Below are 26,212 nucleotides of genomic sequence, written 5' to 3'. Positions count from 1 at the left end.
TCGCGCTTGTTTCATAACATCCGCCCCGTTGCTGATGCTGTACCCTAACCCTCAATCGCAAAATCAACCCTAGAAGAAGGCTCGGTTCCCGGCAAGGCCCGTGGCAAGAAAGGACATGATTTATTGTAGACGTCGAATTTGAGTTGAGCCCAATGTCTCTCTTCGTCGTGTACTACGCTGTGACCGAGCCGCCGGGGGCCCCGCGATCCCCGCTCGGATCTTGAGCCACCGTCAAGCTGTCTGGACGAACTTCCCCAGAGGCCGGCTTGGATCGCATTCATCAGATCCAACCGCCGTCGTCGCGTTTCGAATGTGATCCATGGATGTGAATTCGTTTCTATACTGAATACTGTGACTATCGCGTCAACGGCTAATCCGTGGGGTATATCAAAAATCAAACAACAAAGCCGCGCTGGAACATCTCCTGCCGTATATCAGGCATCAACTCTGGATCCGTACTCCCCTGCGCCCGCCATATGGTAAGTCGCCACTCCATTGGATCGGCCAGTGGCCTTGCATCTGTTGTTGTTGATGTCGATGATCTCGTATGAACCGCTTTAGGCGGCTGCACCATCTGGTCATCGGGTTCCTGTCCCGACGGACTCGGGCGCTCCATAACAGCCACAATCCCGGGCTCGGGGTCTTCCCTCTCGTCTCTCGATTTCGCAAACCTGCTCGAGTGCCAGCTTGGCAGCTTGATCTTGGACCACGAAGGCCCTTGCGGCCCCTTTTCGGATTGCCGCGGCGGCCCCGGCTTCCGGCGGCCACAGTGGGCCGAAACCCAACGACCGAAGGCCGACCTTTTGATTTTCCGCGCCAGCGGGCCGAAGATGGGTAGGCAGGCGCAGACCATCGACATGGCCGTGTGCACTTCGGTCCAGACCTCCGTGTTGGAGTAGCTCGGCACGCGGCTGCCGGGCGGGTAGCCCAGGATCACCTTGACCAGGCCGGTGATGATGACGCTGCAAGCGTTTTCCGCCAGTCAGCACACCTAGCGCTCCGCTCCGCATGGAAACAAAAGCCGGTTAAGTACTCACAATCCGCCCAGCAGGAAAATGCCCCCCACGGTAAACTTTTGCCTCAGCGTCAGGCCCATCCGCATCATGACGCTGATGGGCAGCGTCAGAATCAGCACGTCGAGGAAGATCTCGCAGGCGCCGGCGGCCATCCAGAAGATGTTGTAGTTGATGCAGTACCGCGGATCGGCCAGGCTGTTGAGCCAGCTCCATTCCAGGGGCCGACAGTTCAGGAAGGCGGTCAGGTTGCAGGCGAACCACCAGCTGACGACGAGGAAGCTTGCCACCCAGAGCTGGAACCGGAAGGCGCGGCTGACGTAGAAGATGCGGTTGTACATGAACAGGATGCCCAGCTTGGTGGTGCCGGCGATGAGGAAGTAGAGGATGGAGCAGGCGAAGGCGAGCTTCAGGTAGAAGATGTCCTGCGGCGTGTAGTCGTAGTTCGGGTTTGTGTTCTCCGAGACCCACGTGCCGTTGGGGTCGACGCTGTTGCCTGCACGCAATTGTGAGCGGAATTTGATTTTTTGCTGCTTGATGATTCGCGCATTCGGCGGTGAGCGTATTTACCCCAGAGCAGCAGCACGGCGGTTGCCAGCGTGAAGATGACGGCCGCGAAGATGAGCCAGTCGTCCCAACCGAGGCCGAGCCGGGTGAAGATGCGCGTGTAGAAGCGCAGAGCAACCGAGATCACGGCCAGCGCGATCACCAGCCCGCTGACCCCGAGCGTGGCATCGCCGCTGCCGTCGTCGGTGCTAGACGGCGCCGCATCGTTGTAGTCGGAGCGCGCTATTAGCAAGCTCAGCGGAACCATGGACAGCAGCGCTGGTTCAGTCGGCGGGGCTTCGGGCCCTGGTGACACTCCGGGGAGAGATATGTGTGAGGTTTCCGGACGACTTGACGACGACAGGGCCGGCAAGCGCCCTTAAAGTTGAAACTGGCGCATAGTAGGGTTGCAACGCGAGCTCTTCGTGAGCCGTGAGCTGACCAGCGTGTGGCAGCAGCAGCAGTCTGCTGATGACGCCAAGAGTGGGATGGCTGCGACATATTTGAGTTCGCGCAAATGAAAATAGCGACTGAGCCTCCATCGTGCAGCGGTACGACACCGTTGAACGAGTCTATAGGGCGATGAGCCGGAAGGATTTGGCGCTGCTGCCTTGGCTTCGGGCTGGTTCTTGCAGCTTGGTGGGGGCGCACCCGCCCGCATGCAGAACACGCGATACAGCTTTTCCCCGCGAGTGGTGCATCGGGCAGTTACACGGCACCCCACGGAATCATCCGTACAGCGATGAGCCCCTGCTGCGCCACACCCCGGGCCGTATTGTGAAGCGCCAATCAAGTGCAAATCGAGTTTGTCGGTGATCGACAATCGCCCTTCAACAACACCAGACTGCGACTCTGGACCGCGGCTCGCACGAGGCGGTGTATCGCAACTCTCAAAACCGCCAATCCCTCTCGAGGGATTGAGCAAACCCGCAAAGAGATGGGCTCATTTCTGTCGAAGAACGAATTCCCCGTTGAGGGCCGTGTAAGTCCTTCATTGCTGTCTCACCTATTGCTGCCGACTTCATGAGACTGACAACGCCGGGCGCCACCCTTTAGACGGTCCTCATCACCGGCGGCTCGCGCGGTCTAGGGCTCAGCGCAGCGCGTCAGCTCGCCGGAAAGGGCGCGAATGTTATCATCGCTGCACGCGATGTCGGCAAGCTGGAGGAGGGTGTTGCCCACATTTCGGTAAGGCACCGTGGTACGTTGCGTCCTGTTATAGGAGCACGCCCACTGAGCAAGTGAAACCAGCAAGGCGCCCGGTTCCCCGACAAGCAGCGCTTCCACTACATCCGCGCCGACGTGACCACGGCGGCCGAGTGCGCTCGCGTGGTGAAGGAGGCGACGGCGTGGAACGACGGCGCGCCGCCCGACATCGTCTGGTGCTGCAGCGGCAGCGCCCACCCGACTCTGGTCATCGACACCCCCGTGGAGCAATTCCAAACCATGATGGACAGCAACTACTTCTCGTGCGCGTACATGGCGCACGCGATACTCAACGCCTGGCTGCGCTCTCCCGCGCCCGCGGACGCCGACGCCGGCAGCAGCCGCAAGACCCCTGCCCCCCCGGCGCGCCACCTCATCTTCACGGGCTCCTTCGTCTCCTTCTACAGCTTCGCCGGCTTCACGCCGTACGCGCCGTCCAAGGCGGCCGTCCGCTCGCTGGCCGACTCGCTCTCGCAGGAGATGAACCTGTACGCGGGGGCGCGGCCGGACCTGCCGCGCGTGCGCGTGCACGCCGTGTTCCCGGCCACCATGCCGACGCAGTCGCTCGAGGACGAGAACCGCGTCAAGACCGACCTGACCAAGGCGCTCGAGGAGGGCGACCAGGTGCTGAGCCCGGACGAGTGCGCGCGCCGCGCCATCGCCGGCCTCGAGGCCGGCGAGGAGCTCGTGCCCACCTCCACCATCATCCGCCTGGTCATGACCTCCGTGATGGGCGGCAGCGTGCGCGGCGGCTTCTGGAAGGGCCTGGCCAACACGCTGCTCGGCTGGGTGGTGCTGATCGTGATGGTGTTCATCCGGTGGGATATGGACAGCAAGGTCTCCAAGTGGGGGAGGCAGCACGGCGCGAGCGGGATGCTGGGGAAGAAGTGATGGTCGGCTGAGGGTCAGAGCATTGTATTCTGCTGATTATGTTGTTTCGTGATCGAGGTTTTAAGGAGTTTAACGGCTGAAGCAGGCTGGGAAAATAATTGCTGATCGGAGAAAACAGGCCACGTAGTTAGGGATTCGCTTTCCCAATATCTAGTAAGCTATCAAAAGTCGTCAAGGTCAATAGGAAAGCCTCCCTGTTCCCAGGCTGTCGCGGCCTGCAGCCTACCAAGAACTGTACCTTATCATTCCTTTGAACTTGCCATGCCTCTCGATGGACATGATTCGATTAAAAGGCGTGCTCCTCGACGCCAAGTTGCCGGGTAATAGCACACTTGATCGAGCGCTTGAGTGCCTTAACCGCCTTCCCGTCCACGGCTTGAGGAACCGCTCCGCCGCCGACGCCTATACCCAGGACGGTAACAAGCAGCTAGCCGTAGTGGCTGCAGCGGCGTCCAAGAGCGCCAAGACGTACACTATGTCTCCCATGCATGGTGCTTCAAGGCATTGTAACCTGAGCTAATCATAGGGGCTGATGCACAGCCATGCCAAGAAACGCTGGTTGTTCAACGAGCGGCACAAGGACAGACCGCCCGGTGCCTTGGCAGGTCTCTGTACCCACAGCCGCGTCCATGCCGTGTCGCGGGATATGGTCGTCTTCCACAATCCCAGGACAGGCTCACCGTTCAAGACTGATGCGAAGTGCCGGAAAATGCCAGCAATCTCGGGAATGCGATATTGTTCAATGATGAGTAACCTTCCGGAGTAAATCTCGACGACCTTTTCCCATGCGGCGCTGAGGTAGACGGGACCCGGGGTTGGGGAACGCAATGCTCTTGTAGCGACCAGCCCAGCGAGCCAAGGCGCTTGTCGAAAGTGGGACGATCCCGGACGTCGCCATCATAAAAGCGCACGTAACAACTGGAGTCACGGTGTCGGAAGAAGACGTCTCGGCTGCTGGGGCCTCTCTGGAATGATGAGCGATTGCAGTCGAGTCACCTGCCGCAGGCCCTTTCTTGACAAGTTCCACGCAGAACGGGCACAGATCCAGCTGCTGCATTCAAAAGTGTCCTCCTCCATTCAGTCGCGACTGACTGTTGGATTGTCCAACACTTCCCACAACACAAACCCTACCCTGTGTTTGCTCGAGAGGAGTACATGGCATAGCTCCCCACATGCCTAAGGTCGGGTACGAAGCACATCAGACTCCGCACCTGCGTTTGGCGGGGCTAGGACACGAACGTCAATGAACGGGAAAGACTGGCTTGTGGCGACTCGGGTATGGACAGTGCTTGCAGCTAGATTTTTAAGTGTGTCTCAGTAGCATCTGTTGAACCACTGAGCTAAGAAGTTTGGTTGCCCCATTTTTCGTTATTGGGACTTTAGCTCAGGGCCGTTCTATGCTGACAGCATCTTCGTTCATCTAGGCAGCCAAAGACCCATATAAGCAGTCAATCTAGCCATGATTTGAGCCTTCTCCATTGGTTAGGCGTCCGGATGTCCATGGAAGACGGGGCGGAATGATCTTGACTCGTCTGGGGGTGTGCGCGCTGAGTAACAGATTGTAACGACCTGAGTCACCACCGTCTTGTCCATTGGAAAAGGGGGAAACCGAGGTATGACATGTCCAGCTTGCCCGCCGGAGGCACCGCTGCGCCAGACAACACTTCAACTCGACTTTTGCGGCGCCCCTTTTCCCTCCGCTGCAGCTACCTCCGCTTTTCTCCGCCTGATCCCGGCAATGATCTCCTTATAGTCGGGATACCTGATGTCCAGCTTCACACCCGTCCTCTTTTGTATACGAGTCACCATCACCAGTCCAATCGCCGCTGGGTTATTCTCGGCTTGCTCCCAATACTCGACATCCGGATCCCAATCCTCGTCCTCTTGCCACCCATCTTTGTACCATTGTTCCACCAGCTCCTCCCGGAAGTAGCATTGTGCCAGGTCGACGATGCGTGGTGTGTTCGACTTGCCGTCTACGACCACGTTGCGCGGTGCACAATCATTCATGATGATGCCGCGCTTGTTGATCTCGTGCGCTGCATCAGCGGCCGACTGGATGACCTGCTGCAACGTCCTCAAGTCTTGTGGCAGGGGACCTAGCTCCACGTCTCCCAAACAATATCCATCGATGCGTTCTAGAAGGATGCCTCTAACATCGAAGTAGGGCGCTGCCTCCGGCGCTATGCTCGTCGCGAGCTTCGTGGGCGACAGACTTACATGGGCTAGCATGCGCGGAACCAACTTGCCCTGGAGATCGGCGAGTCGGTTGTAGGCCTTGGTCTCGCATTCAAAGTACTCAATGCAGTCGTGCCATAGCGTTGCTTCGAACTTGGCAAGGCCTTTGGTGCGATCGGGTTCCTCAAGGAACTGCCGAGCTGCGATGGGGAGTGTCTCAGTCTCGCTCTTTTGCTTTAGGTAGTGGATGAATTCAGGCATCATGCCCCGCCCGACGAAGGTCTCAAACGCTGCCTCATTTTCCTGCGTGTATGGCGCGGGCTTGTTGGTGAGGATATTGCGGAGACTTGAGCCAAATCGACGGTCGTAGAGCTTGAGCACGCCGTGGATAAGCTGACCACGCCGGGTTTGGAAGCTGACATCCAGTACAACGGCCATGGTCATCGAGAGCACCTTGCTGATAGTGGCGGTGATCCGGGACGGCAGGTCGCCGGAGTAGCTTTCGCATACTTGGAGATCTAGTGGTTGTCCTTCTCGGTAGGAAGCAGAACCGAGCGTGTCGGCCCTTTGTGAGAATCTTCCGGTTAGCGACACGGTCAGTTCCAACAGTCTCACATGGCGTTTGCTTACATTGTGCGTGATGCGAATCTGCGCTGGGGGAGAAAGGACTCAACAGCGACAGGAGTCACGGGAGGAGACAGTCTTGTTCGCTGTTCCGCGCGGGGATCAGACCGTTGTGAGATGCAGACGGCTCAAGGGGGACGGACGGGAAGTTGTGAAGTTGAGGGGCGCTGAAGACGGTCAGCTCAAGCCCTTAATTAAGCGGTCAAGGAGTGAGGGTCGCACACAAACAGTCGGGATGTTCGCAACCCCGCGGCGGACAGGGTCTTGGCGCCGAATAAGCATAGGTATTTAAATATTTAACTTAAATCTCCATCGCGATTGCTTGAGGGGCATTCCACAAGACTCGAAGGGTGTGAAAGACGTGGAATGGGCCACGCCTGCCCGCCTCCGTCTCGGGCGCCGCTCATAGTCGTTACGAAGGGAGCTCCACTCCGGAAATGCAAGTGGGATCGCATCTAGTAAAGCACCGGGTGAGCGATGAGCAGTGCGTGCCGTCAGCAACTGTATCCATGTAACGCTGGAGATTTTGCAGCGCGCAGCGGTGCAGCAGTGACACGGGTAAGGTAAAAACCTTACTCGGTACTTCAGAGGGTGTGCAAGCGAGCGTAACTCTCATGGTGCTATGGGTGAAGGGAAAAGATCCATTCACCTCTAGTATGTGTCTCCTCAACGGCGGCCGGTCTCCGTTCTGGTGATCGAGACACATGACCAGTGATGAGTACTCCAGGAGTCCAGAGGGTGTGCAAGCGGGATAGGACTTGCATGACGAGCTGGACCGCCTTGTATACAAAACGCCCCCGAGACCCTGCTGGACCAAGAACTGCACCCACCCCCACAGGACTTACACCGTGAACTGCGCTCAAAGATTCCCGAGAATAACTCAACAACTCCGCCCATCAAAGCTTCCTGTAAACCCTAAGTTCCAGTTTATTATTGCCATCTCTCCCTCCTCAAACCCTGGAGGTTAAAAACATCAGCGCGAGGATGGCTTATCTCTGTGCAAAGGACCAGATCGCCAAGAAGCATGAGAAGATCAAGGGGATATGGTTCGAGTACCGAGAACTCAAAGCTCGACGCCGGTTTATCGAAGCCGGACAGACAACAACCCCAAAGCCCTACTCTAGCTAGTCATACCCGAAGAAGATAGGATAGGCGGAGGATCTGGCGGGCGAGAATGGCAGGGCTCTTTCTCCGGTACGACTTAACTGGGCTCCAGGTGGCACCGCGGCCGGTGGAGGAGGGCTCAATCTTGTTGAAACCTGGAATGCCTTGATGCGTTTTGCGCAGATGATTGCATGACAAACTTGATGTGATGTATGCGGTCTACTCCCGATAGGATGCATAAGTTGCAAGAAAATCACGAGCTTTGGATATCAGAACGACGAATCGACTATCCCTCATGTACCTTTCCAACCTGTGCACTTACACATCACGCTCCTCAAGTGTCTCCACCTAAGCCAGCCAAACGTCAGGCAGCTCCTTGTGGCCGCCGGTGCCCTCCACGGGCACCTTGTTGGGGTTGGACGACAGTACAACAGCCAGCAGGCGCACCCAGTCGTTGGTACGGTTCGAGAGCCTGAGTATTCAGGGAATGGTCAGCAAAGCATTCTCATTTTTCGATCCCAGCAGGAAGAATAAAAAAGAAGGGAAAAAAAGAGAAGAGAAGGGCCAAGAGGGCGAAAAAGAGGAGACACGCACGCATGCATCATCCCGCGCTGCGCCACCACATCGCCCGGGCGGCAGACCGTCTCGACGGGCTCGCCGTGCGTGGCCTTGCCGTCCCTGACCTGGTAGGGCACCGGCGCGGGCGTCAGCAGGCTCAGCGCGCCCGAGATCACCACCAGGTAGTCGGTCGACGTGGTGCGGTGCATCGTGCCCTCCGTGTTGGGCGCCAGGTCGATGTAGTACATGTTCAGGCCGCCCGGCAGCACGATGCCCATGCCCGGGACCTCGTCGAGGGGGATGTCGCCGCTGGGAGAGTCAGTATTTGATTTATTTGTGACACAGTAAAGATAGGTAATTAGCTAGGGATGAGGCCCGCGGGACGGGCAACAAGACATACTGTCCGTCGTTGATGGTGGGGATCTGCTTGCTGGTGGCCACCCTGGCGCGCATCAGCGTGCCGTTGAGGAGGGAGTCGACCTTCAGGTTGTCGATCTTGATCTCGACGCCCGGCTCGGCGTGCTCATCGCCGTGGTATTGCGAAGGCAGGGGCAGGTTGGAGGCCGTGATGCGGCGGGGAGCTGGGAGGTTGTAGGAAGACATTGTGGTGGGAAATTGTGTGTGTGGGAGGGATGAGTGTGGTGGAAATCGAGGAGCCTTGTTTCCCTGAAGCTTTAAGTTGAGCCTTTTGAAACTGAGGTCGATGGTGTTGAAGACAATGAGTGATGAGGACGATGCCAAGGGGTTAGGGGGGACAGAGAGCGATTTGAACACAGAAACTGGAAGGTAAATATACTTTTATTTACACGATGGTGGCATTTCTCATCGTGATAGGCACGGGATATAGACCCTGCTGAAACAGAGCCATGTAAGTCGTAGCGCAAAACTGGTTGGTGGCTTAGGGTGACAAATGCAACTCTTACAATGAGGATCATTACTCAGCCAAAAGGATTAACCATTGCCTAGACACTGCACATACACTGCATAGAGGCTTTAAACGTCTGCCTAGTCAAAGGACAAGCATCATGTTGCATTCCCCACGTAATCAAAAATCCAGGGGGAGGTGTGTCCGGAGCAATCAAGCAGCTTCGCGAAAACTGTGCCACATGCTGAGTACCCCCATTTAGTCTTTTTTTTTTTTTTTTTTTTTTTTTTTTTTTTTTTTTTTTTTTTTTTTTTTTTTCGCTGCTGGTGTATGGTAACCAATAACCAATATGAAGGATCCGACAGCTTGCAGCGTCGGGGACCGTAGGACATTTGCTGAGCAACTGAAAAGCCCGAAGACTTGCAACAAAGTAGCTGTTTGTAATTGACGTTAGTTCACCGGGACATCTTTGTCCCAGCTGTGCCTCCATGCTGGCGACCCGTCTGCGTCGCAGATTGCACACACCCCCTGACGGAATTTTGACAGTCAAAGATGCCCAGAGCATCGTGAGCTCAGTGAAGGGGCCTTGACGAGATCACACACATTTCTAGAAGACTGGCAACAGGCGCTAGCATTCACTATTTACATACATAAGGTACCTAACAGTCAACTGAAAGGGTTACTGCGCCCACCTTGCACTAATTGCCTGCCACGAAGTATTGAGAGATATATTCTGAAGTTGATCTTGAAGAAGCCTGTACGAGTGGGAGTTGCAGGTAGATACTGAGCTTTTAATAACTATATATGAGACATCTTCTCTGTCAGGCTGAACACGACGAAGCTGACAGCTTCACATTCAAACGACTCTCTTCTGCGGTATGCACCTCCTCCTCCTCGCCGTCATAAACAGCTTCTCTCCAGCAAAGCACCCCCTAATTACTCGGCCTGCTTGTAGTAGTTGGCCAGATCCGGCCCCGCAAGATCGAACTCGACCTTGGTGAGGCGTTGATGCCGACCAACCACAGCGTCTTCAGATCGGCGCCGGACCATTGACGGTGCGGTGGCAACATGGCAAGATGCAAGAGTCGAAAGCGAGGGAGCCATGTCGAAAGACGGAGCTGGAATAATAAGCCGGAGCCGGTGTGCGCCTGGAAAGGAGAGAGATGACACAGCAACGATGTTTAGGCGGCTTGTCACCAGGACACCGGGGTACTCTGCTGCATCTATAAACTAGTTCCCATGGATTCAAGGCTCGATACCGCCGAATGGCGCTACCGAAGTCCGCTCACTCTCCACTTCTACTCGCGACAGCGCTCACGTCTTCGGTTGGCTTCTGCCTCTCCGGCAGCTGAACCAAGGTAATCCGTCCTGGCGCAGGGGGGCTTTGGATGGCGGGCCCATCACGTTTTGCGATGTCTGTCGGGCTCCGCGACTGTCGAAGGCTGATGCTGTACTCGGTATTGTTTACGCCTCCTGAATCTCACGAAAGATTTTCGAACCTCAGCCTTAGGCATGCGGCTCTTGCTCTGAACACGCCGCCGCGCGTCGCTTGTCCAATGAGTGGCTAGCCGCATGACCTTTCCCGGTGAGTCTGATTCCGTGGTTGGCTGATGGAAGGGACCGATCCTGCAGCCCAGCAGTGAGGGAAGAGCAAAACTGTAGAACCGCACCGCACATGAGCGATGGGTTTGCGCTGCGATGATGGTGAAAGAGGCTTCTTCCGTTAGAACGGAATATGGCATCCGCCACCTCTCTACATAATTCGTAATGGGTGAGGTAGGTAGTCTGCAGTACTGTACGACGGTCTGTTCGGTATCCACAGGACTTCCGCGTTACACGAAGGTGGTCGACCGGTGTTCACCTGGTGTGTTACATAGCATAACTATGTGTATGGACACGAAGGAGTCGGTGCCGGCCGCGGCACCAAAGACCAGCCCGAGATGGGGGCCGAAACTTTTAAGCTTAATCGACCTGTCCGGGTGCGACCCAGTGGGGGATTTCGTTCTTCCGGAGGTGGTTAGGGGGGTAGGAAGGGGGTCGATGACAAATCTGCAGGCGATGACAAAGGGTGCGGATTAACTCCAAACAAACGACCTACCTTTGCGCAACCAACAAGCCAAACACGCAGGATATTGGTACGTGGGTGACGACTGGGATCTGTTGGGCGGCTTCGCTTCGGTGCATGTGCAGACTCGGGGAGGAGTCGAGAAACAGTCCTTGATGTGGACTGGTAATTGCTTGACCAAGACTATTTCATGATACTTGAATGATTCGAGGAAATGCAGATGCCAGGTGACGAGATAGATGCATAAGGAAAAAAGAAAACAAGACGGAAAACACCCGCGCATACAGTCAGTGCCACCCAGATTGAATGAACGAACCCCGTATTGCCATGCAGTTGTATATACAGCCCTCCACGTCGCGCCTCATGTATCAGAGGAAAAGAACAGCGACACCTTCTCCACAATGTGTCGTGAAGTCGTGATGCCTGTCCAGCCCCCCCCCCCTATTGTAACCTATCCCGGCTCCGTGATCTTCGCCTCCGCAGCCGTCCTTTTGCGCGCCTGCGCCTGCCAGAAGCGCGAGACGCCCAGCAGCACGAGCCCGATCATGATGGAGACGCCGCTGTACAGGTGCATGTACGTGTAGTCGCCGTGGCCGACACCGATCAGCACGCCGGCCAGGGGCGGGCCGGTCAGGCAGGCCAGGCTGCCGAGGCTGCCGCCAGCAACTCGACCGACTTCAACGTCTACGTGCCGTGGTCCGACAACAGCCTGATCAACGGCAAGAACAACTACAACTGCTCCATGGCGCCGGCCAACTCGACGTGCCACGAGCAGGCCTGCCTCGCCCACTTCCGCTTCCGCCCCGGCAAGAAGCACCGGCTGCGGCTCATGAACACGGGGGCGGCCGCGCTGGTGCACTTCAGCATCGACGGGCACAAGATGGAGGTCATCGCCAACGACTTCGAGCCGCTGGTGCCGTACGCAGCCGACTTCGTCACGCTCGGCGTCGGCCAGCGCACCGACGTGCTCGTGACGGCCGACGCCGACCCGCGGGCGACGTATTGGATGCGGTCGACCATCTCGCTCAACTGCTCCGTTGCGCACACCACCGTGGGCCGCGCCATCGTCTCGTACGAAGGGAGCCGGTGGCGGGGGGGGCAGGTGGCCCACCAACGCCACCGCCAACGCGCCGGTGCCGACGCCCAACAGCACCATCAGCGCGGCGGCGGCCGCGGCCGACGCCAAGTCGTTCCTCTGCCGGAACGACGACCTCGCCAGGACGGTGCCCTTCTTCCCGCAGCCGGCCGACCCGCACCCGGACACGGTGGAGACCTACACGATCGACCTGCTGACCAACGCGACGGGTAACCACGTGTGGACCATCAACAACCGCACGCAGTACACCGACTACAACAACCCGGTCCTGCTGCAGGCCTACGCGCAGAACTTCACCTTCCCGACCCCCCCGCCGCCGGGCACCACGGCGGGCGACCCCAACGTGTACAACTTCGGGCGCAACCGGACGGTGCGCGTCGTGCTCAACACGGTCTACCAGAGCGCCCACCCGATGCACCTGCACGGCCACGCCTTCCAGGTGCTGGCCGAGGGCCCCGGGCCCTGGGACGGCCGCACCGTGGTCAACCCGGCCAACCCGCTGCGGCGCGACAGGCACATGCAGCGCCGCTTCGGGCATCTGGTCCTGCAGTTCGCCGCCGACAACCCGGGCGTCTGGTCGCTGCACTGCCACATCGCGTGGCACGCCAGCATGGGGTTCACGATTGTGCTTCTGGAGCAGCCGGCGGAGCTGGCCAGGACGCAGGTGCCGTTTGTCATGCGGGAGACGTGCGAGGGGTGGGATCGCTGGTCGAAGACGCATGTCGTCGACCAGATTGATGCGGGGATATGAATCCCCCTGGGGGGTTTCTCCTTTTTCTTCGGATTTACTATATTATATCTCCAAGTAATGTCTAAACACTAGAGTGAACTAAGTGGACGTATTCTTGGCTTGGCTAGCCCGGATCAAGCAGTGATGAAGTTTGTCGAACCTAACGGCATATTCGTTATTGCAACTTCGTCACTGGTTAAGTCCTGCCCTCGGATCAGCATCTACGACGTGGTTTCTGGACAGAAGTTTGAGACACCCAACCGGAACACGATCGTGCGCGGGGACGATTGCTGAGATAGGCTGAGCCGTCAACTCCAGACTTCGGAGTCGTTGGAGCCAGGACTCTGCTTGGATGAATGGCAACGCTTCGGCCCGGTTTGCGGCGGCACCCTTTTGTACCGGGCGATGGAGCCGCGGGTGTTCTCCATAGTTCGAAACTCGACCTGAACTTGAACCTATTAAAAAAATTAACTAATGCCAGTCGTCCTACTTTCCTAACTACCTAGGTAGACAGCGCGATGCAGCTGGTTCAGACATGGACCATGACTTCGCATACAGGAGTGATTATTGATTGTTTTATGGACGCGAAACGTGTTCCAGCTATGAGGAACACGAGACGGGGCATGAGCTTCAAGTCACCACCTGTTCGCCTGTTTTTCCCAAGTATCCCTTCTCTTGAGGACTTCGAGCGGTTCCAAACCGGTGCATCCCCCGACCAACTACCCCGGGCGGCCCCACCCTCGGCCCGGACCCCCGAAGCTGCCGTGCAGCGCTCGGCGCCGTCACCCCTGTCGGGTGATCTGACGAGCCAATTGCGACGCTCACTCGGTGGGCTCGGACCGAGCCGCTGACGGGATTGGACGGTTGTGGGGAGGTCGTGGGGCCAGCCCCGGCTGGTGTAAGTGAGATCGCAGGACACGCGATGAAGAGTTGGATTTGTTTGCTGTGCAGAGAGCCCGAAGCCAGGGTTGAAATCAAGCATCAATTTGTCAGCCCGAGATGCAGCCCCTTTTCTTGCCGGCTATCTCCATGTGTCTCTACTTAGGACCTCTTATGCCGCCCTCAAAAGCAGCTGTCCCCTTACGGTCCATGGCCGCGGAAGCGTATAACTGCAGAAGTCCCGTAGGAATACGCAAACCAGCGCGCTCCTTAAGCCCCGAGTCATAGAGGCCTTCGAAGACGACGCAGAACCGCCGCGCCGGCTGAGAGGTGACAGTTCCGCAAGATGGGTGCTGCCGACGGAACAGGCGCCATGCCGAACCGTCATAGTGACCAAGACGAGAACACCTCGGGTACAACTGGGGGCGCCAGCGACGTCGAAAAGGGGAACGACGGAACGAACAACGACAATGCGCCCGGTGCGCCGCACCCAGAGCCCAAGCGGACCGTTACTGGTCTGAAGGTGAGTTCACTGCTCGCTGCTCGCTGCCTCCCCGGCACCTCTGCGCTGGCTAACGCAATCACTTCCCTATTCTTCAGTGGTTTATCGTCTTCACCTCCTTAATGTCCACCGTACGTTTTCAACTGATGAGCCCATCCGAGCCTCTTTTCCAATATCGACGGGCCAGCTGTGCAACAGTACGCGAGACTGACGGCGCTAGGTCCTGCTCTTCGCACTGGACAACACCATCGTGGGTATTCTCAACTGGTTTGTGGCCCCGGAGCACCAAGGCTAACTCTACCGCCGTGCAGGTCGCCACCATCCAACCGTCCATTGTCGAGACATTCAACGACCAACAGAGCCTGGCATGGATCGGCGTCAGCTTCGTGCTTGGCCAAGTCGTCATCCTGCCCATGTGCGTGTGGACTCCCCGGCGGCGATCAACCCCCTCGCGGCGAAGGATGTCCGTCTGACTGTCCATCTTTTCCATCTTCTTCCAGTGGCAAAGCGTACGGCATGTTCAGCATGAAGATCCTGTTCGTCGCCAGCCTGGTGCTGTTCGAGACCGGCAGCGCGATCTGTGGCGCCGCGCCCAACATGGACGCCATCATCGTCGGCCGCGTCATCGCCGGCGTCGGCGGCGCCGGCGTCTACGTCGGAGGGCTGACCTACATCAGCGTCCTCACCACGCCCAACGAGCGCCCGCTCTACCTCGCCATCCTCATGTCTGTCTGGGGTGTCGGTAACGTCCTGGGGCCCATCGTGGGCGGCTCGTTCGCGACGAGCTCCGCCACCTGGAGATGGGGTTTCTACATCAACGTAAGCCAAGCGGAAGCTGCGGCGTGCACGTCAGGGCCGGATAATGAGGAGACCCAGCGATACTGACCCCTTTCTCCTCTCATACTTAGCTTCCCATCGCCGCCGTCTTCGCGCCCGCGTTTCTCTTCAGCCTGCCCAACATCAACGCGATGCCGGACACGCCGTTCGGCCGGAAGATGCGCATGCAGGACTGGTTCGGCCTGGTCGTCTTCACCGGCTTCTGCCTCTGCTTCTGCATGGCCGGCAGCTTCGGCGGCACGCTGTACGCCTGGAACAGCGGCTCCGAGATCGCGCTCTGGGCCATGACCCTCGTCCTGCTGGTCGTCTTCGTCTTCGTCACCGTCTACCACCCGCTCGTCCCCGCCGAGTCGCGGCTCATGCCGCTGCACTTCATGCGCACCAAGGACCTCGTCATCGTGCCGCTGCAGGCCTTCCTGGTGGCCGGCAGCATGATGATGTCTATCTACTACACCCCGCTGATCTTCCAGTTTACCAGGGGCGACAGCCCCCTGATGGCCGGCGTGCGCATCCTGCCGCTCATCTCCATGATCGTCTTTGGCTGCCTCTTCAACGGCTTTGCCATGCCCAAGTTCGGCTACTACAAGCCTTGGTTTGTCGTCGGCAATGCCATGCTGGTGGCCGGGGCAGCGCTGATGAGTACGTGGGGGATCTCTCCTTGTCCGCCCCGAGCAGTGCGACAATGATTCGCAATGGATAATACTAAACGCCGGATTACCCACAGCAACTGTCACCCCATCCATCTCCAACTCGTCCCTCTACGGATACACAGTGCTCATGGGCCTGGGCATCGGCGCGTTCCAGAGCGCCGGCATCGGCGTCGCAAGTGCCCTCGCGCCGCCAGCCGAGATCAGCAACGTGGTCTCCGTCATGACCGTCGGTAAGTGACGCCAACCCCCCGTCTCCTCCTTTCTCACCCACAGTCCCGAGCCGGTCCAACCCGGCTCTCCACCAATCCAGCCCATCACTGACCGGCTCGCGCAAAACAAAAACAAACTGAAAAAAACACAGGCCAAGTCCTCGGCATCATCCTCTCGCTCTCCGTCTCCGGCTCCGTCTTCACCAACCGGGCCATCTCCAAGATCGCCGCGGCCCTGCCCGACATCCCGACGGGCGAGATCGCCGCGCTGATCACGGGCGCCAGCGGGCGCCTGTACGCGCGCCTCAGCGACGCCGAGCGCGCCGTGGTCGTCGCCCAGATCATGCGCGCCATCTCCGACGCGTTCTACTACCTCGTCGCCATCACGGCGGTGGGTTTTGTGACGTCGTTGTTTTTGAGCGTGAGTGTCTACCTACCTATCCTGTCTTGGGTCTCGTTTCCAAGCGGCTGCTTTGCGAAGTATTGTGAGATGTGGTGCTGGTGCTGATTGACTCGTTTGTTTTCTCTAGTCGAAGAAGCTGTTCCTCTCTGGGGGCGCGGCGGCAGTGTAAGGGTGGCTGGTGCTGATCTAGGTGATGCTGTTCGCTTGGACGGTGCTGGACGATGGGCGCAGCGGGAGGTTGGGGAAACTGGCATCGCGGGATAGGCGTTGATAATCAGGTGGTTTGATCGTACAAGGGGTTTGGAGCCCGCTTCGCGGGCTCGTGGGTTTTTGTCTGCATTTTTACATCATATGACTTGCTTACTGTTACTACTAGCTATCTGCATTACCTGCGTACTCCTGGCCCACGGCTTGCCTCCTGGCCTACGGCTCCCACAGTTGCCTACCTACCTACGTTGTGCCTGCGTTATACCCCCAGTGCCTGCGTTGTGCCCCTGATACCCACGGTATGCCCCCGGTGCCCGCGTTGTGCCCCCGGTGCCCACAGGTGCCCCCCCGGTGCCTCCCGGTGCCTATAGGTGCCCCCCCGGTGCCTCCCGGTGCCCCCGGTGCCTAGGTTATAGCCCTAGTGCCCACGTTGTGCCCCCGGTGCCTACGGTATGCCCCCGGTGCCTACGGTATACCCCCGGTGCCCGCGTTGTAGCCCTGGTGCCCCTAGTGCCCCCAGTGCCCGGGTTATAGCCCTAGTGCCTATGTTGTGCCCCCAGTGCCTACGGTATGCCCCTGGTGCCTATGGTATACCCCCAGTGCCTACGGTATACCCCCGGTGTCCGCGTTGTAGCCCTAGTGCTTGCGTTGTGCCCCCGGTACCTGTGTTGTGGCTCTAGTGCCCCTAGTGCCTACGTTGTGCCCCTAGTGCCTATAGTATGCCCCCGGTGTCTGCATTGTGCCTCTAATGCCTACGTTGAGCCCCCGGTGCCTACGTTGTAGCCTTGGTGCCCACGTTGTGCCCCCGATACCTGCGTTGTAGCCCTAGTGCCCCTAGTGCCCGCGTTGTGCCCCCGATGCCCACGGTATGCCCCCGGTGCCCGCGTTGTGCCCCTGGTGCCCGCGTTAAGCCCCCGGTGCCCGCGTTGTAGCCCTAGTGCCCGCGTTGTGGCCCCGATACCTATGTTGTAGCCTTGGTGCCCCTAGTGCCCGCGTTGTGCCCCCGATGCCCACGATATGCCCCCGGTGCCCGCGTTGTGCCCCTAGTGCCTACGTTGAGCCCCCAGTGCCTAGGTTATAGCCCTAGTGCCTGTGTTGTGCCCCTGGTGCCTATAGTATGCCCCCGGTGCCCGCGTTGTGGCCCTAGTGCCCCCGGTGCCCGCGTTGTGCCCCCAGTGCCCACGATATGCCCCCGGTGCCTGCGTTGTGCCCCTAGTGCCCGTGTTGAGCCCCCGGTGCCCACGGCATGCCCTTGGTAAGTTATAGCTAAAGAGGTCCCGCTAAGACTAATTTCGGAGACTACCGCTTACAAGTATTTACAATCGCCACGGGGTGAGCGGGGCCGCGACGGGGCCTCGACGACTTCGAGCAACATCAACAACGAACAATCGTAAAGACTTGTTGCAACAACTTTACAAAACCTCAACCAAATCGAAAAAAAAGAAAACGAAATTAACCCTCACCCTAACCTTGACCCTCACCCTAACCATAACCCTTACCCTAACTAGCGGGGGGCTGGCGCCGCCCCCCGCACCCCCAGCGAACTAACCCGTAGCTAACCTATAGCGATAGTGCAAACCCCTTAGCGGTCTTAGCGGGGTACTGACGCTATAAAAACATTGCCGACAATTGGCCGAAATTAGTCTTAGCGAGACCTCTTTAGCCATCAGCCCTTGGTGCCTGCGTTGTGGCTGTGGTGCCCGCGTTGTAGCCGTGGTGCCTGCGTTGTGGCTATGGTGCCTGCGTTGTGGCCGTGGTGCCCGCGTTGTGGCCGTGGTGCCTGCGTTGTAGCCGTGGTGCCCACGTTGTAGCCGTGGTGCCCGCGTTGTGGCCGTGGTGCCCGCGTTGTGGCCGTGGTGCCCGCGTTGTAGCCCTGGTGCCCGCGTTGTGCCCCGATGCCCACGGTATGCCCTCGGTGCCTGCGTTGTGGCTATGGTGCCCGCGTTGTGGCCCTGGTGCCCGCGTTGTAGCCCTGGTGCCCACGTTGTAGCCCCGGTGCCGCCCACGGTATGCCCTACGTACAGCTAGCCTGGTTGCCCACCTAGCCGCGGCTCCCCTAGATGCCTACCTGCCTACGGCTAGCCCAGTTGCCCAGGCTCCTACGTACGGCTCCCCCGGTTCCACGGTATAGGCGCGGAGCCCACGATGTAGACGCGTAGAGAAAAGGAGGAAAAAGGAAAACAAAACAACGGGGAAAGGAAATGACGATTTAGCCATAAGCCAATAGAAAGGGAAGGAAAAATCACTAACAGCTCTGTACCCTGTATCTGTTATTTGTTAAAGCTAAAGAGGAGGATTGCAAGGCCAAAGAGGTGGAGAGCAGTAACAATTAGTTAAGGAGGACCCCTGCTTAGCAGCTAAAAGGAGGATCGCACTAACCGCCCAGTTCTGTAGTATATATATTAGATTGAGATAGATAAAAATGGATAACATTGTGTATTAGTTCAAGAACTTGAACACATTCTACCCACTTTTCATACCTCTGAGGTTAGTAGACGTTAAAGAGGTCCCGCCAAGACTAATTTCGGCCAATTGTCGGCAATGTTTTTACAACGTTTTTACACAGCCCCGATCGCCAAGGCGTTTGCACTATCGCCAAGGCGTTCAAGCCGTTAGTTCGCCAAAGGTACGGGGGGTGGCGCTAGCCCCCTACTAGTTAGGGTTCGGGTTATAGTTTAGATACAAATTATAGTTAGGGTACGGGTTATCTCGGTTTTCTTTTTTTTTCGATTTAGTTGAGGTTTTGTGAAGTTGTGTAAAGTTGTTGCGACGAGTCTTTGCGATTGTTCGTTGTTGATGTTGCTCGAAGTCGTCGCGGCCCCGCTCACCCCGTGGCGATTGTAAATACTTGTAAGCGGCAGTCTCCGAAATTAGTCTTGGCGGGACCTCTTTAACGACGACCCTGAGGTTTTCAAGGCACGTCGATCCCCAACGCCATGATGCTCGGCCATTGATAACCCCTTGACTCCTGTCAGAACCTGGGCCTCAATGTCAGGGGCTCGGCACCCACGGGCCGTACTGCCGTAATTAGGATCCACCAGAGCCACAGATCTGGATGCCCAGAGTAGCCCTCTTTCTACACACACTTTGATCAATACAACGAACAACACCATCATTGATCACCATCTCTGTGTATCAGGCACTTCGTGATAGCTTCATTGTCTCCATCCTGCGCAGTAGCTCTGTCAACTCCTGCCGCCCAGTCCATCACGGGCGCTTCTCCGTCTGCTCCGAGAGCAGCTTACACGCATCATAGTCCCTCTCAAAGAACCGCGTCTGCTCCTGCCTCAGTCTCTGCAGCTCCGCCTCCAGCTCCGCCACCCGCGCCGCGGCCACCGCGCCCCCGCCAGAAGCTCTCCCGACCGCGCCCAGTAGATCGTGAAGCGGCCCGTCGTGACCCTTCCGAGCAACGTCCACCAGCTCGCGCACGCGGCCCTCGATGTTGCCCAGCATCTGCTGGTAGTCCCGGTTCGTGACCGGCGGCGCGCCCGCCGAGGGCACCTTGCGCATCCAGGCCATGTACTCGGCCACGGCGCTGGCGAGGCCCGCTACATCGCATTCGCGGCGGATGACGGACGAACAGTATGCCCTGAGGGCGTCGAAAAGGGCCGTGCTGGACTCGGCGGGGGGTGGTTGTCCCGTTGCTGTGCCGCCCACGGTCGTGTCACTGTCGCCGTACGTGGACGGCGTCGATCTGTGGTTAGTATCGGGGGCTAGTTGGGTAGTTCTCAGTTGTTGCTGCACGTGGCCGTCTTGGTGGATGTTGTTGAGAGGGAGCCCGGGTTGGAGGCATAGCTCGGCCGGTGATCTTTCAAAATCCATCTCTATCTGCTCACCACTATCGCACTGGCCGTAGTTTCCCCCTGCCGTTCCGTTTGGACTGGCCGTTGCTTGGGACGAATGCAGCTCAAAGGAGTTGCCGAGAGGACTGCAGAGGGAGTTAACAGCGACCGGCAGCGTGTTGGAGACCTCCATGAGACTCGACGGTGCCGGCGCCGGCGCCGGAGCTGAGAAGTCGGGATTGCTAGGCCAGTCAAAGACGAAGGAATCCGGCATCGTAACAGAGTTGCCGGAGCGCCCGCTCATTTTGAGAATCAGGGACTCGGTCTCGTCTTGCCGGCGCCCCAGAGTTGATTAGCCCACAGCATACATGAATGGTCTCGCTCGGACGGGGAGCTGCTCACTCAAGCGCTTTTGCAACGCCTCCACCGTCTCGCTCAGATCAGCCTTGGTTGGCCTCTGCTGCGCGGAGAGATAGACGCACTGCTCCCCTGCCCGACGGCATCTCCCGCAAGCCGGCTGTTCGCCCGGACAGCGGACCTTGCGGTCTCGGCAGAGCTTCTCCCATGTCAGCACGAACAGCGAACCGTGCCAGAACTGACGGGACTGAGGACGCCCACCTGGCACGCTATGCGGCGCGAGCTCATCTTAGTCGTGTTGGATGGTGCATGGTCCGAAGCTATGCAGACCAGCTCCAGCAGCCGGTGTTGCCTTATACGCTCACCCCTCCGTTGGGTTCTGTTGCTTCTGGCGGGCGGGACGGCTAGGTACCTACATATGCTGCCGCCGTCCCCAGTTGCAGGGCCGAAGAATTTCGGCTGACAAATGCTGCATCCTCCCCGTTCTCTTGGCCCTTGTAACACTGTATTGTAAGAAGAGCAACCAATGCGGCACGAAAGCAAATAACCTTATTCCGAGCTACTAACACATTGGATACTTGTCCGGAATAGATAGCTAGCTGGAGGACAATCAAGACATCCAACGCACCCATCCACTCCCTACTGTCTCCTTGCTACAGTACTCGTCGTACTTTCTACTTTGCATTTCCGGCCTTGAAGTCTGCCCTGGCGCGATCTCTTTCATACCGGGCTCCAGAACCATCACTCTCCAATGTGCCGGCGGTGCAGTCCGGCTAGGTGCTCGTGCGCGTCAAGGCGTTCGGCATCAACCGCGGCAACATCCTGCAGCGCGACGGCAAGTACCCGGGCATCGGCCACCTGACCAAGAGACCAAGATCATGGGGCTCGAGTTCAGCGGCGGCGTCGCCCAGCTGCGCGACGACAAGCCCGAGGGCGAGTGGAAGGTCGGCGACGAAGTGTCGGCTTGCTCTATGGGGGCCGATATGTCGAGTACGTTGACGTCGACAAGTGGATGCTCATCAGGAAGCCGAAGGAGCTGTCGTTCGCCTATACGGGCGGGCTTTGCGACGTGTGATCCCCCCCCCCCCCCCCCCTCCTTTTTTTTTTTTTTTTTTTTTTTTTTTTTTTTTTTTTTTTTTTTTTTTTTTTTTTTTTTTTTTTTTTTTTTTTGCGGTCAGCACTGACACATTCTCAACGATGTTTCCTGAACGCCATCCTGAGGAGTGATGGTGGGTGTAGAGAAAGGTTCTGATTCTGACTACCCTTGCGTTTCATCTGGACCATCTTGAACTGCCATTAGAGAATGGTAAGCAGTAAGCAACTTACTATGGGTTTATGTGTTCCATCAGTATCATGTGTAGACCGCAGCCATATCAAGGCTTCTGGACGTCCTGCCGTCTCGGGATTGTGGCAAGTTATACAACTAACTACCCAGACCCTCAGCGAGATGCTCAATGGCAGTTTGGCAGTGTTGCTCACCTCTCGCAATCGGCTGGTCCTCCACCCAGAACCGAAAAGCATATTCTTTCACTTTTCTTTCACTCTGCGGTCCGCCGTTCCGTCCTCCTATCTTCGATGCACATTTTGGGGCCAGAAAAAGCCTTTCGCTTAACCATTTCAATAGCAAATTGAAGACAATGCTCATTCAGTTCATTCAACGGGATTGGCTTCTTCCTTCCTCCCTATTCCCCCCGGTTTTCTCCCCCTCTTTCTTGTCCTTGCTCCCTTTCTGCTGAATCTGTTGTTCCATCATTCTCACACGATAACTAGTATCTCAAAGCTGCACGGTTCTTTTCACGCAACTGGCGGTTCTCTGAGAGCACCTCCGCGCTCATGCTCAAATTCTCAAATACCTCCTAGCGCACAAGTACAGGATCAAGCCCGTGGACATCTCGATCAACCCAGAAGCCTGCGCCAAGACACCTACGATCAACTCTGAATTGCATGCTGATATCAACAAGAACCAAGCGGCCATGTAACGCTGTCCATCATGACTCCCTTGCTGTCCCCAACGCGTCAGGGACGACCGAGTAGCCGTGCCCGCCACCCTGGGGACCTCGGAGAAGCCAAGTTGAGCCCCAGCCAGGATAAGCTCCCCCCTGCTTGCTCGGGACGGTTTGCATCGGCTGCTGGCCAAGAACTAAATACAAGACCAAGGACGGGCCGATTCTACCACACACACGCCCAGTAGCTTGCTTGCACTCCGCCTGCTCGTTGTCTCGGGCATAATGACCCATCAGCTCCGCGATATTGCGGCTAGTACGTGAGCACGACGCCGAAACCCTGTTATAGCCGGCCTCTTCTCGAGCCGAGGGCGTTCCATAGGCGCTGGATACCTCGTTTATGAAGTTGAAGCCCATCCCGCAGCTTCCAACCAAGGAGGTGAAACCGGAATGTACAACGTCGGCACGCGTGGAAAGAGAGTTGACCAGCCTGTGTGGCCGACAAACCTCAGCGTTGAGGTCTTCACAGCTCATAGATGCGAGGAGCTCATGAGGTGACCTGCTGGCAATTTGTCGAGAGTATGACGCCTTCCTTACTCCAGGGCTTTATTTGGGAGCACACAACCTGACCACAAGCTGCATCCTTTCATTTGAACTCCCCTCAGGTGATAGTTAGTCTGGTACACTATGTACCTGCCTACATCCAGCTAGGGCACCGCTGTTCCCGTGGATACACTATGGAGGTACATACTATTCGAGCCGGCCAGAGCGTTTACTTGACTAAGTGCAATGATCGCCCTACTCCCTTTTAGAACGAATTCATGCAACTCCGGCAAGCCGTGAACTTGTCGTCCAAGCGGAGAGCCATGACCCTGGGACTTACACAGATTGGCCCGAGTTTTTCACAGTACCAGCTGAAACCTGATAACTGTGGCCGACAACTCTTCTACAAGGAGAAACAAATTAAACTTGTATTTCGCCAACTGACGCCTCCGTGCTCATGTTTGTTCATAAAAATACTTTCAACTATTGCATCCCAGCGTGGACAGCAAAATACGGATTACAAGACACTTCTCGACAACACGACTCCGGTGTATTCCATCCTGATACGGTCCCGCCCTGGACATGAACCCACTCCCAGCTGGCCCCACTCGCCATGAACCAACCGGACATCAGGACCCACCGATGGCCGATAACTGTAAGGTACCGACATCACAGCAGGGTCAGAAATTCGAGGTATGTCATCCCAGCACCCGCACCGTCAGCGTTCACCCTTCCCCCTTCCCCCTTCACGACTCCTAGAGAGCCCAGCAGGTTCAAACGCACGATACCAATGCGGAAAGCCGACAGCGCCAGCAGCCGGAATTTTTTTACCTCGGTCATGGGAAGGGCTTAGGCTGCTGACTTGATCCCCTTGATTCAGGGTTGCCGATTCCACGGCCCGGCGGTCCCACTTCTTCCAAACGGAGGCCGGGTGTCGCGAAACGGCTCCCAGCAAGTCGCGGAGCAACAAACTGCGCCCGACGCATCGCACCTTCCCTTATTATCAGGAGCTCATAGCTGCCTGCCCACGACCACGATGGACGAGCCTGTTCCACAAGCGGGCGCCAGCCCCGATACACTGCCTCCTGCAGCGAACCGCCCACCTGCACCGGCCCGGAAGCGGAGTTCGTCTGGCGCGGGGGGTCTGCTGTCCAAGTTGCCCTTCGTGCGGTCCACAGGCGAGCATCGCCCGCGATCTCGTCGAAACACAATTGACGCCGACCCGGCCGGCCCGCCACCATCGCTGCCGACGCCTATCCTCGTCACCATCCCTGCCGAGGCATCTGAACCTCGCGCCGCTGCAGTCGACACCGCGCCGTCGCTGTCCTCGGATATCCACCACCGTCAGCCATTGCAGCCGCCACAGCAACAAAAACCTCGTCGACGCAGAGGGTCGTTACGGAAAGTCGCACTGCTTGGCCGAGGCGCCCAACGTGAGCGGCGCGAAGGGCGTGCTTTGAGCATCGACACACAACTTGGGGCGAACGGGGCCAACGGACGGCCGGTCGGGACCAAAGCCACAGCGCAAGCAGGGGGAGTCACATCAAGTCCCGTACCCATTGACGGAAGGCCCAGAGCGATGGCGATGCCTGGAGACAGCGACAGCGACGTGTCGTCGCTTGGCTTGGGCATATCAGACCTGACCCCGCGTCCCAGCATGGAGGGGTACAACGCGGTCCGGTCCGAGCCCCCTGCCCGAGACCCTACGACGCCCACGGCAACCCTGGCCACCACACCGGGCCCCCGCAGACCCACGGCGGACTCGAGCCCGAGCATAAGCTACAGCACCACCGACGACGAAGACGCACTGCACATGCCCCGACCCAACGGGCCCCACCCTTTCCCGCGCCCTGCCAATCCCTCCTTCTCTCTCTCCTCCTCCTCCGACAGCCTCCTCCGCCCCGAACGCGCCTCCCTCTCCTCCGGCTCCGAATCCTACTACCCCTCCCGCCCGCCGCCTCACCCTACCACCACCAGCGCAGCCAGCACCCTCCCCTCCGCCGTCCAACGCCGGCGTATCGCCGCCACCACTACCACCACCACCAACGCCACCTCAACCTCCACCTCCCCGACCCCCCACACCGCCAGCGCCACCACCAGCAGCAGCATCAACACCCGCCCGCGCGCCAGATCCCCGCTGGCGCTCACCTCGCTCGCCGCGAGCCCGCTCCCGCCGGCCGCCCAGCCCGACCCGGACTGGGACTACGCCGAGACGGCCTGGTGGGGCTGGCTGATCCTGGCGGCGACCTGGGCCGTCTTCGTCGTCGGCATGGGCTCGTGCCTCGGCGTGTGGAGCTGGGCCTGGGACGTCGGCACGACCCCCTACGCGCCGCCCGAGCTCGAGGACGACCCGACCCTGCCCATCGTCGGCTACTACCCGGCCCTGACCATCCTCACGGGCGTCATGGCCTGGGTGTGGGTCGTCGTCGCCTGGGTCGGCATGAAGTACTTCCGGCATGCGCAGGTTAGTGGGGATTGAGGATTTGGGGTTGGGTTGGTGGTGGTGTGGTGGTGTTCGCGTGTTTAATCTAAGGGGGGGAGTGGACGTTTGTGCTTTGCGGCTTGCTTTGCCTGGCTTCGGTCTGCATTCATGCATGGATATATACCCATTAGATGGCGGATTAGAGATGCTTGTTTGGCTTGCATGTTATAGGTTTTCATCTAATCTCAATCACTGACGACCCGGAATGTTCAAGAATATCAAAGGCCGGCGTGAATGCGCGGACAGACAAGGCTGAGCAAATCAAGTACCGCCCGGATCGAAGCGACCCTCTCCGTCGGTCGGCTCGAGCCTTGTCGCACAGCAACGGCTGTTGCGAACACCGTTCCATGACAACGCAACCCCACCCCTTTCACGACCCGCGGGGAAGGGACACTACTTCGAAGACGAGTCTCGGAGATGTGACTTTCGCAGTTGAGGAAACGCCAACATCCCTTCGAGTCCCCAAGCAGACATCCGCTCAACCCTCAGCCCAGCCCCAACCACTCACTCCTACACGACGTCTGCGGCCTGCCACAGCCATC

The 26,212-nt window shown here is 58.1% G+C and overlaps 8 protein-coding genes across 8 annotated transcripts; 4 read left to right on the top strand and 4 right to left on the bottom strand.

Annotated features, from left to right (window-relative positions):
- Positions 1 to 131: 131 nt before the first annotated feature.
- Positions 132 to 2,210, bottom strand: THITE_2106969 (uncharacterized protein). The gene is made up of 3 exons (XM_003648894.1): positions 1,584 to 2,210; positions 1,038 to 1,509; positions 132 to 962 (listed from the first exon to the last, which is right to left on the bottom strand). Exons 1-3 carry the CDS (start codon positions 1,825 to 1,827, stop codon positions 395 to 397), a joined length of 1,284 nt encoding a protein of 427 aa, XP_003648942.1. The 5' UTR covers positions 1,828 to 2,210; the 3' UTR covers positions 132 to 394.
- Positions 2,211 to 2,272: 62 nt separating this feature from the next.
- Positions 2,273 to 3,982, top strand: THITE_2106967 (uncharacterized protein). The gene is made up of 3 exons (XM_003648893.1): positions 2,273 to 2,541; positions 2,616 to 2,747; positions 2,811 to 3,982. The coding sequence occupies exons 1-3, from the start codon at positions 2,497 to 2,499 to the stop codon at positions 3,654 to 3,656; spliced, it is 1,023 nt and encodes a 340-aa protein (XP_003648941.1). The 5' UTR covers positions 2,273 to 2,496; the 3' UTR covers positions 3,657 to 3,982.
- A 1,339-nt stretch (positions 3,983 to 5,321) lies between these two features.
- THITE_120545 (uncharacterized protein) lies at positions 5,322 to 6,278 on the bottom strand (the record flags this gene model as incomplete). Its single annotated transcript, XM_003648892.1, has 1 exon — positions 5,322 to 6,278. The coding sequence occupies one exon, from the start codon at positions 6,276 to 6,278 to the stop codon at positions 5,322 to 5,324; it is 957 nt and encodes a 318-aa protein (XP_003648940.1).
- Positions 6,279 to 7,720: 1,442 nt separating this feature from the next.
- THITE_2106964 (uncharacterized protein) lies at positions 7,721 to 8,961 on the bottom strand. Its single transcript, XM_003648891.1, has 3 exons — positions 8,521 to 8,961; positions 8,157 to 8,429; positions 7,721 to 8,034 (listed from the first exon to the last, which is right to left on the bottom strand). The coding sequence occupies exons 1-3, from the start codon at positions 8,721 to 8,723 to the stop codon at positions 7,911 to 7,913; spliced, it is 600 nt and encodes a 199-aa protein (XP_003648939.1). The 5' UTR covers positions 8,724 to 8,961; the 3' UTR covers positions 7,721 to 7,910.
- A 2,780-nt stretch (positions 8,962 to 11,741) lies between these two features.
- Positions 11,742 to 12,897, top strand: THITE_2040998 (uncharacterized protein; the record flags this gene model as incomplete). Its single annotated transcript, XM_003648890.1, has 2 exons — positions 11,742 to 12,136; positions 12,201 to 12,897. Coding segments are annotated over 2 exons (1,092 nt in total), but the record flags the coding sequence as incomplete, so codon positions are not given.
- A 1,231-nt stretch (positions 12,898 to 14,128) lies between these two features.
- THITE_2040898 (uncharacterized protein) lies at positions 14,129 to 16,461 on the top strand (the record flags this gene model as incomplete). Its single annotated transcript, XM_003648889.1, has 8 exons — positions 14,129 to 14,278; positions 14,356 to 14,388; positions 14,478 to 14,507; positions 14,569 to 14,672; positions 14,758 to 15,076; positions 15,166 to 15,733; positions 15,819 to 15,974; positions 16,106 to 16,461. The coding sequence occupies 8 exons, from the start codon at positions 14,129 to 14,131 to the stop codon at positions 16,459 to 16,461; spliced, it is 1,716 nt and encodes a 571-aa protein (XP_003648937.1).
- A 3,215-nt stretch (positions 16,462 to 19,676) lies between these two features.
- THITE_162453 (uncharacterized protein) lies at positions 19,677 to 21,161 on the bottom strand. Its single transcript, XM_003648888.1, has 3 exons — positions 20,964 to 21,161; positions 20,748 to 20,901; positions 19,677 to 20,675 (listed from the first exon to the last, which is right to left on the bottom strand). The coding sequence occupies exons 1-3, from the start codon at positions 20,988 to 20,990 to the stop codon at positions 19,771 to 19,773; spliced, it is 1,086 nt and encodes a 361-aa protein (XP_003648936.1). The 5' UTR covers positions 20,991 to 21,161; the 3' UTR covers positions 19,677 to 19,770.
- Positions 21,162 to 24,139: 2,978 nt separating this feature from the next.
- Positions 24,140 to 25,982, top strand: THITE_2106958 (uncharacterized protein). The gene has a single exon (XM_003648887.1). It carries the CDS (start codon positions 24,768 to 24,770, stop codon positions 25,665 to 25,667), a length of 900 nt encoding a protein of 299 aa, XP_003648935.1. The 5' UTR covers positions 24,140 to 24,767; the 3' UTR covers positions 25,668 to 25,982.
- The last annotated feature ends 230 nt before the right edge of the window (positions 25,983 to 26,212 follow it).

Source organism: Thermothielavioides terrestris, chromosome 1, assembly GCF_000226115.1.
Source record: "Thermothielavioides terrestris NRRL 8126 chromosome 1, complete sequence".
Classification (NCBI taxonomy): Eukaryota; Fungi; Ascomycota; class Sordariomycetes; order Sordariales; family Chaetomiaceae; genus Thermothielavioides; species Thermothielavioides terrestris.
This window is presented reverse-complemented; position numbering and strand designations above follow the sequence as displayed.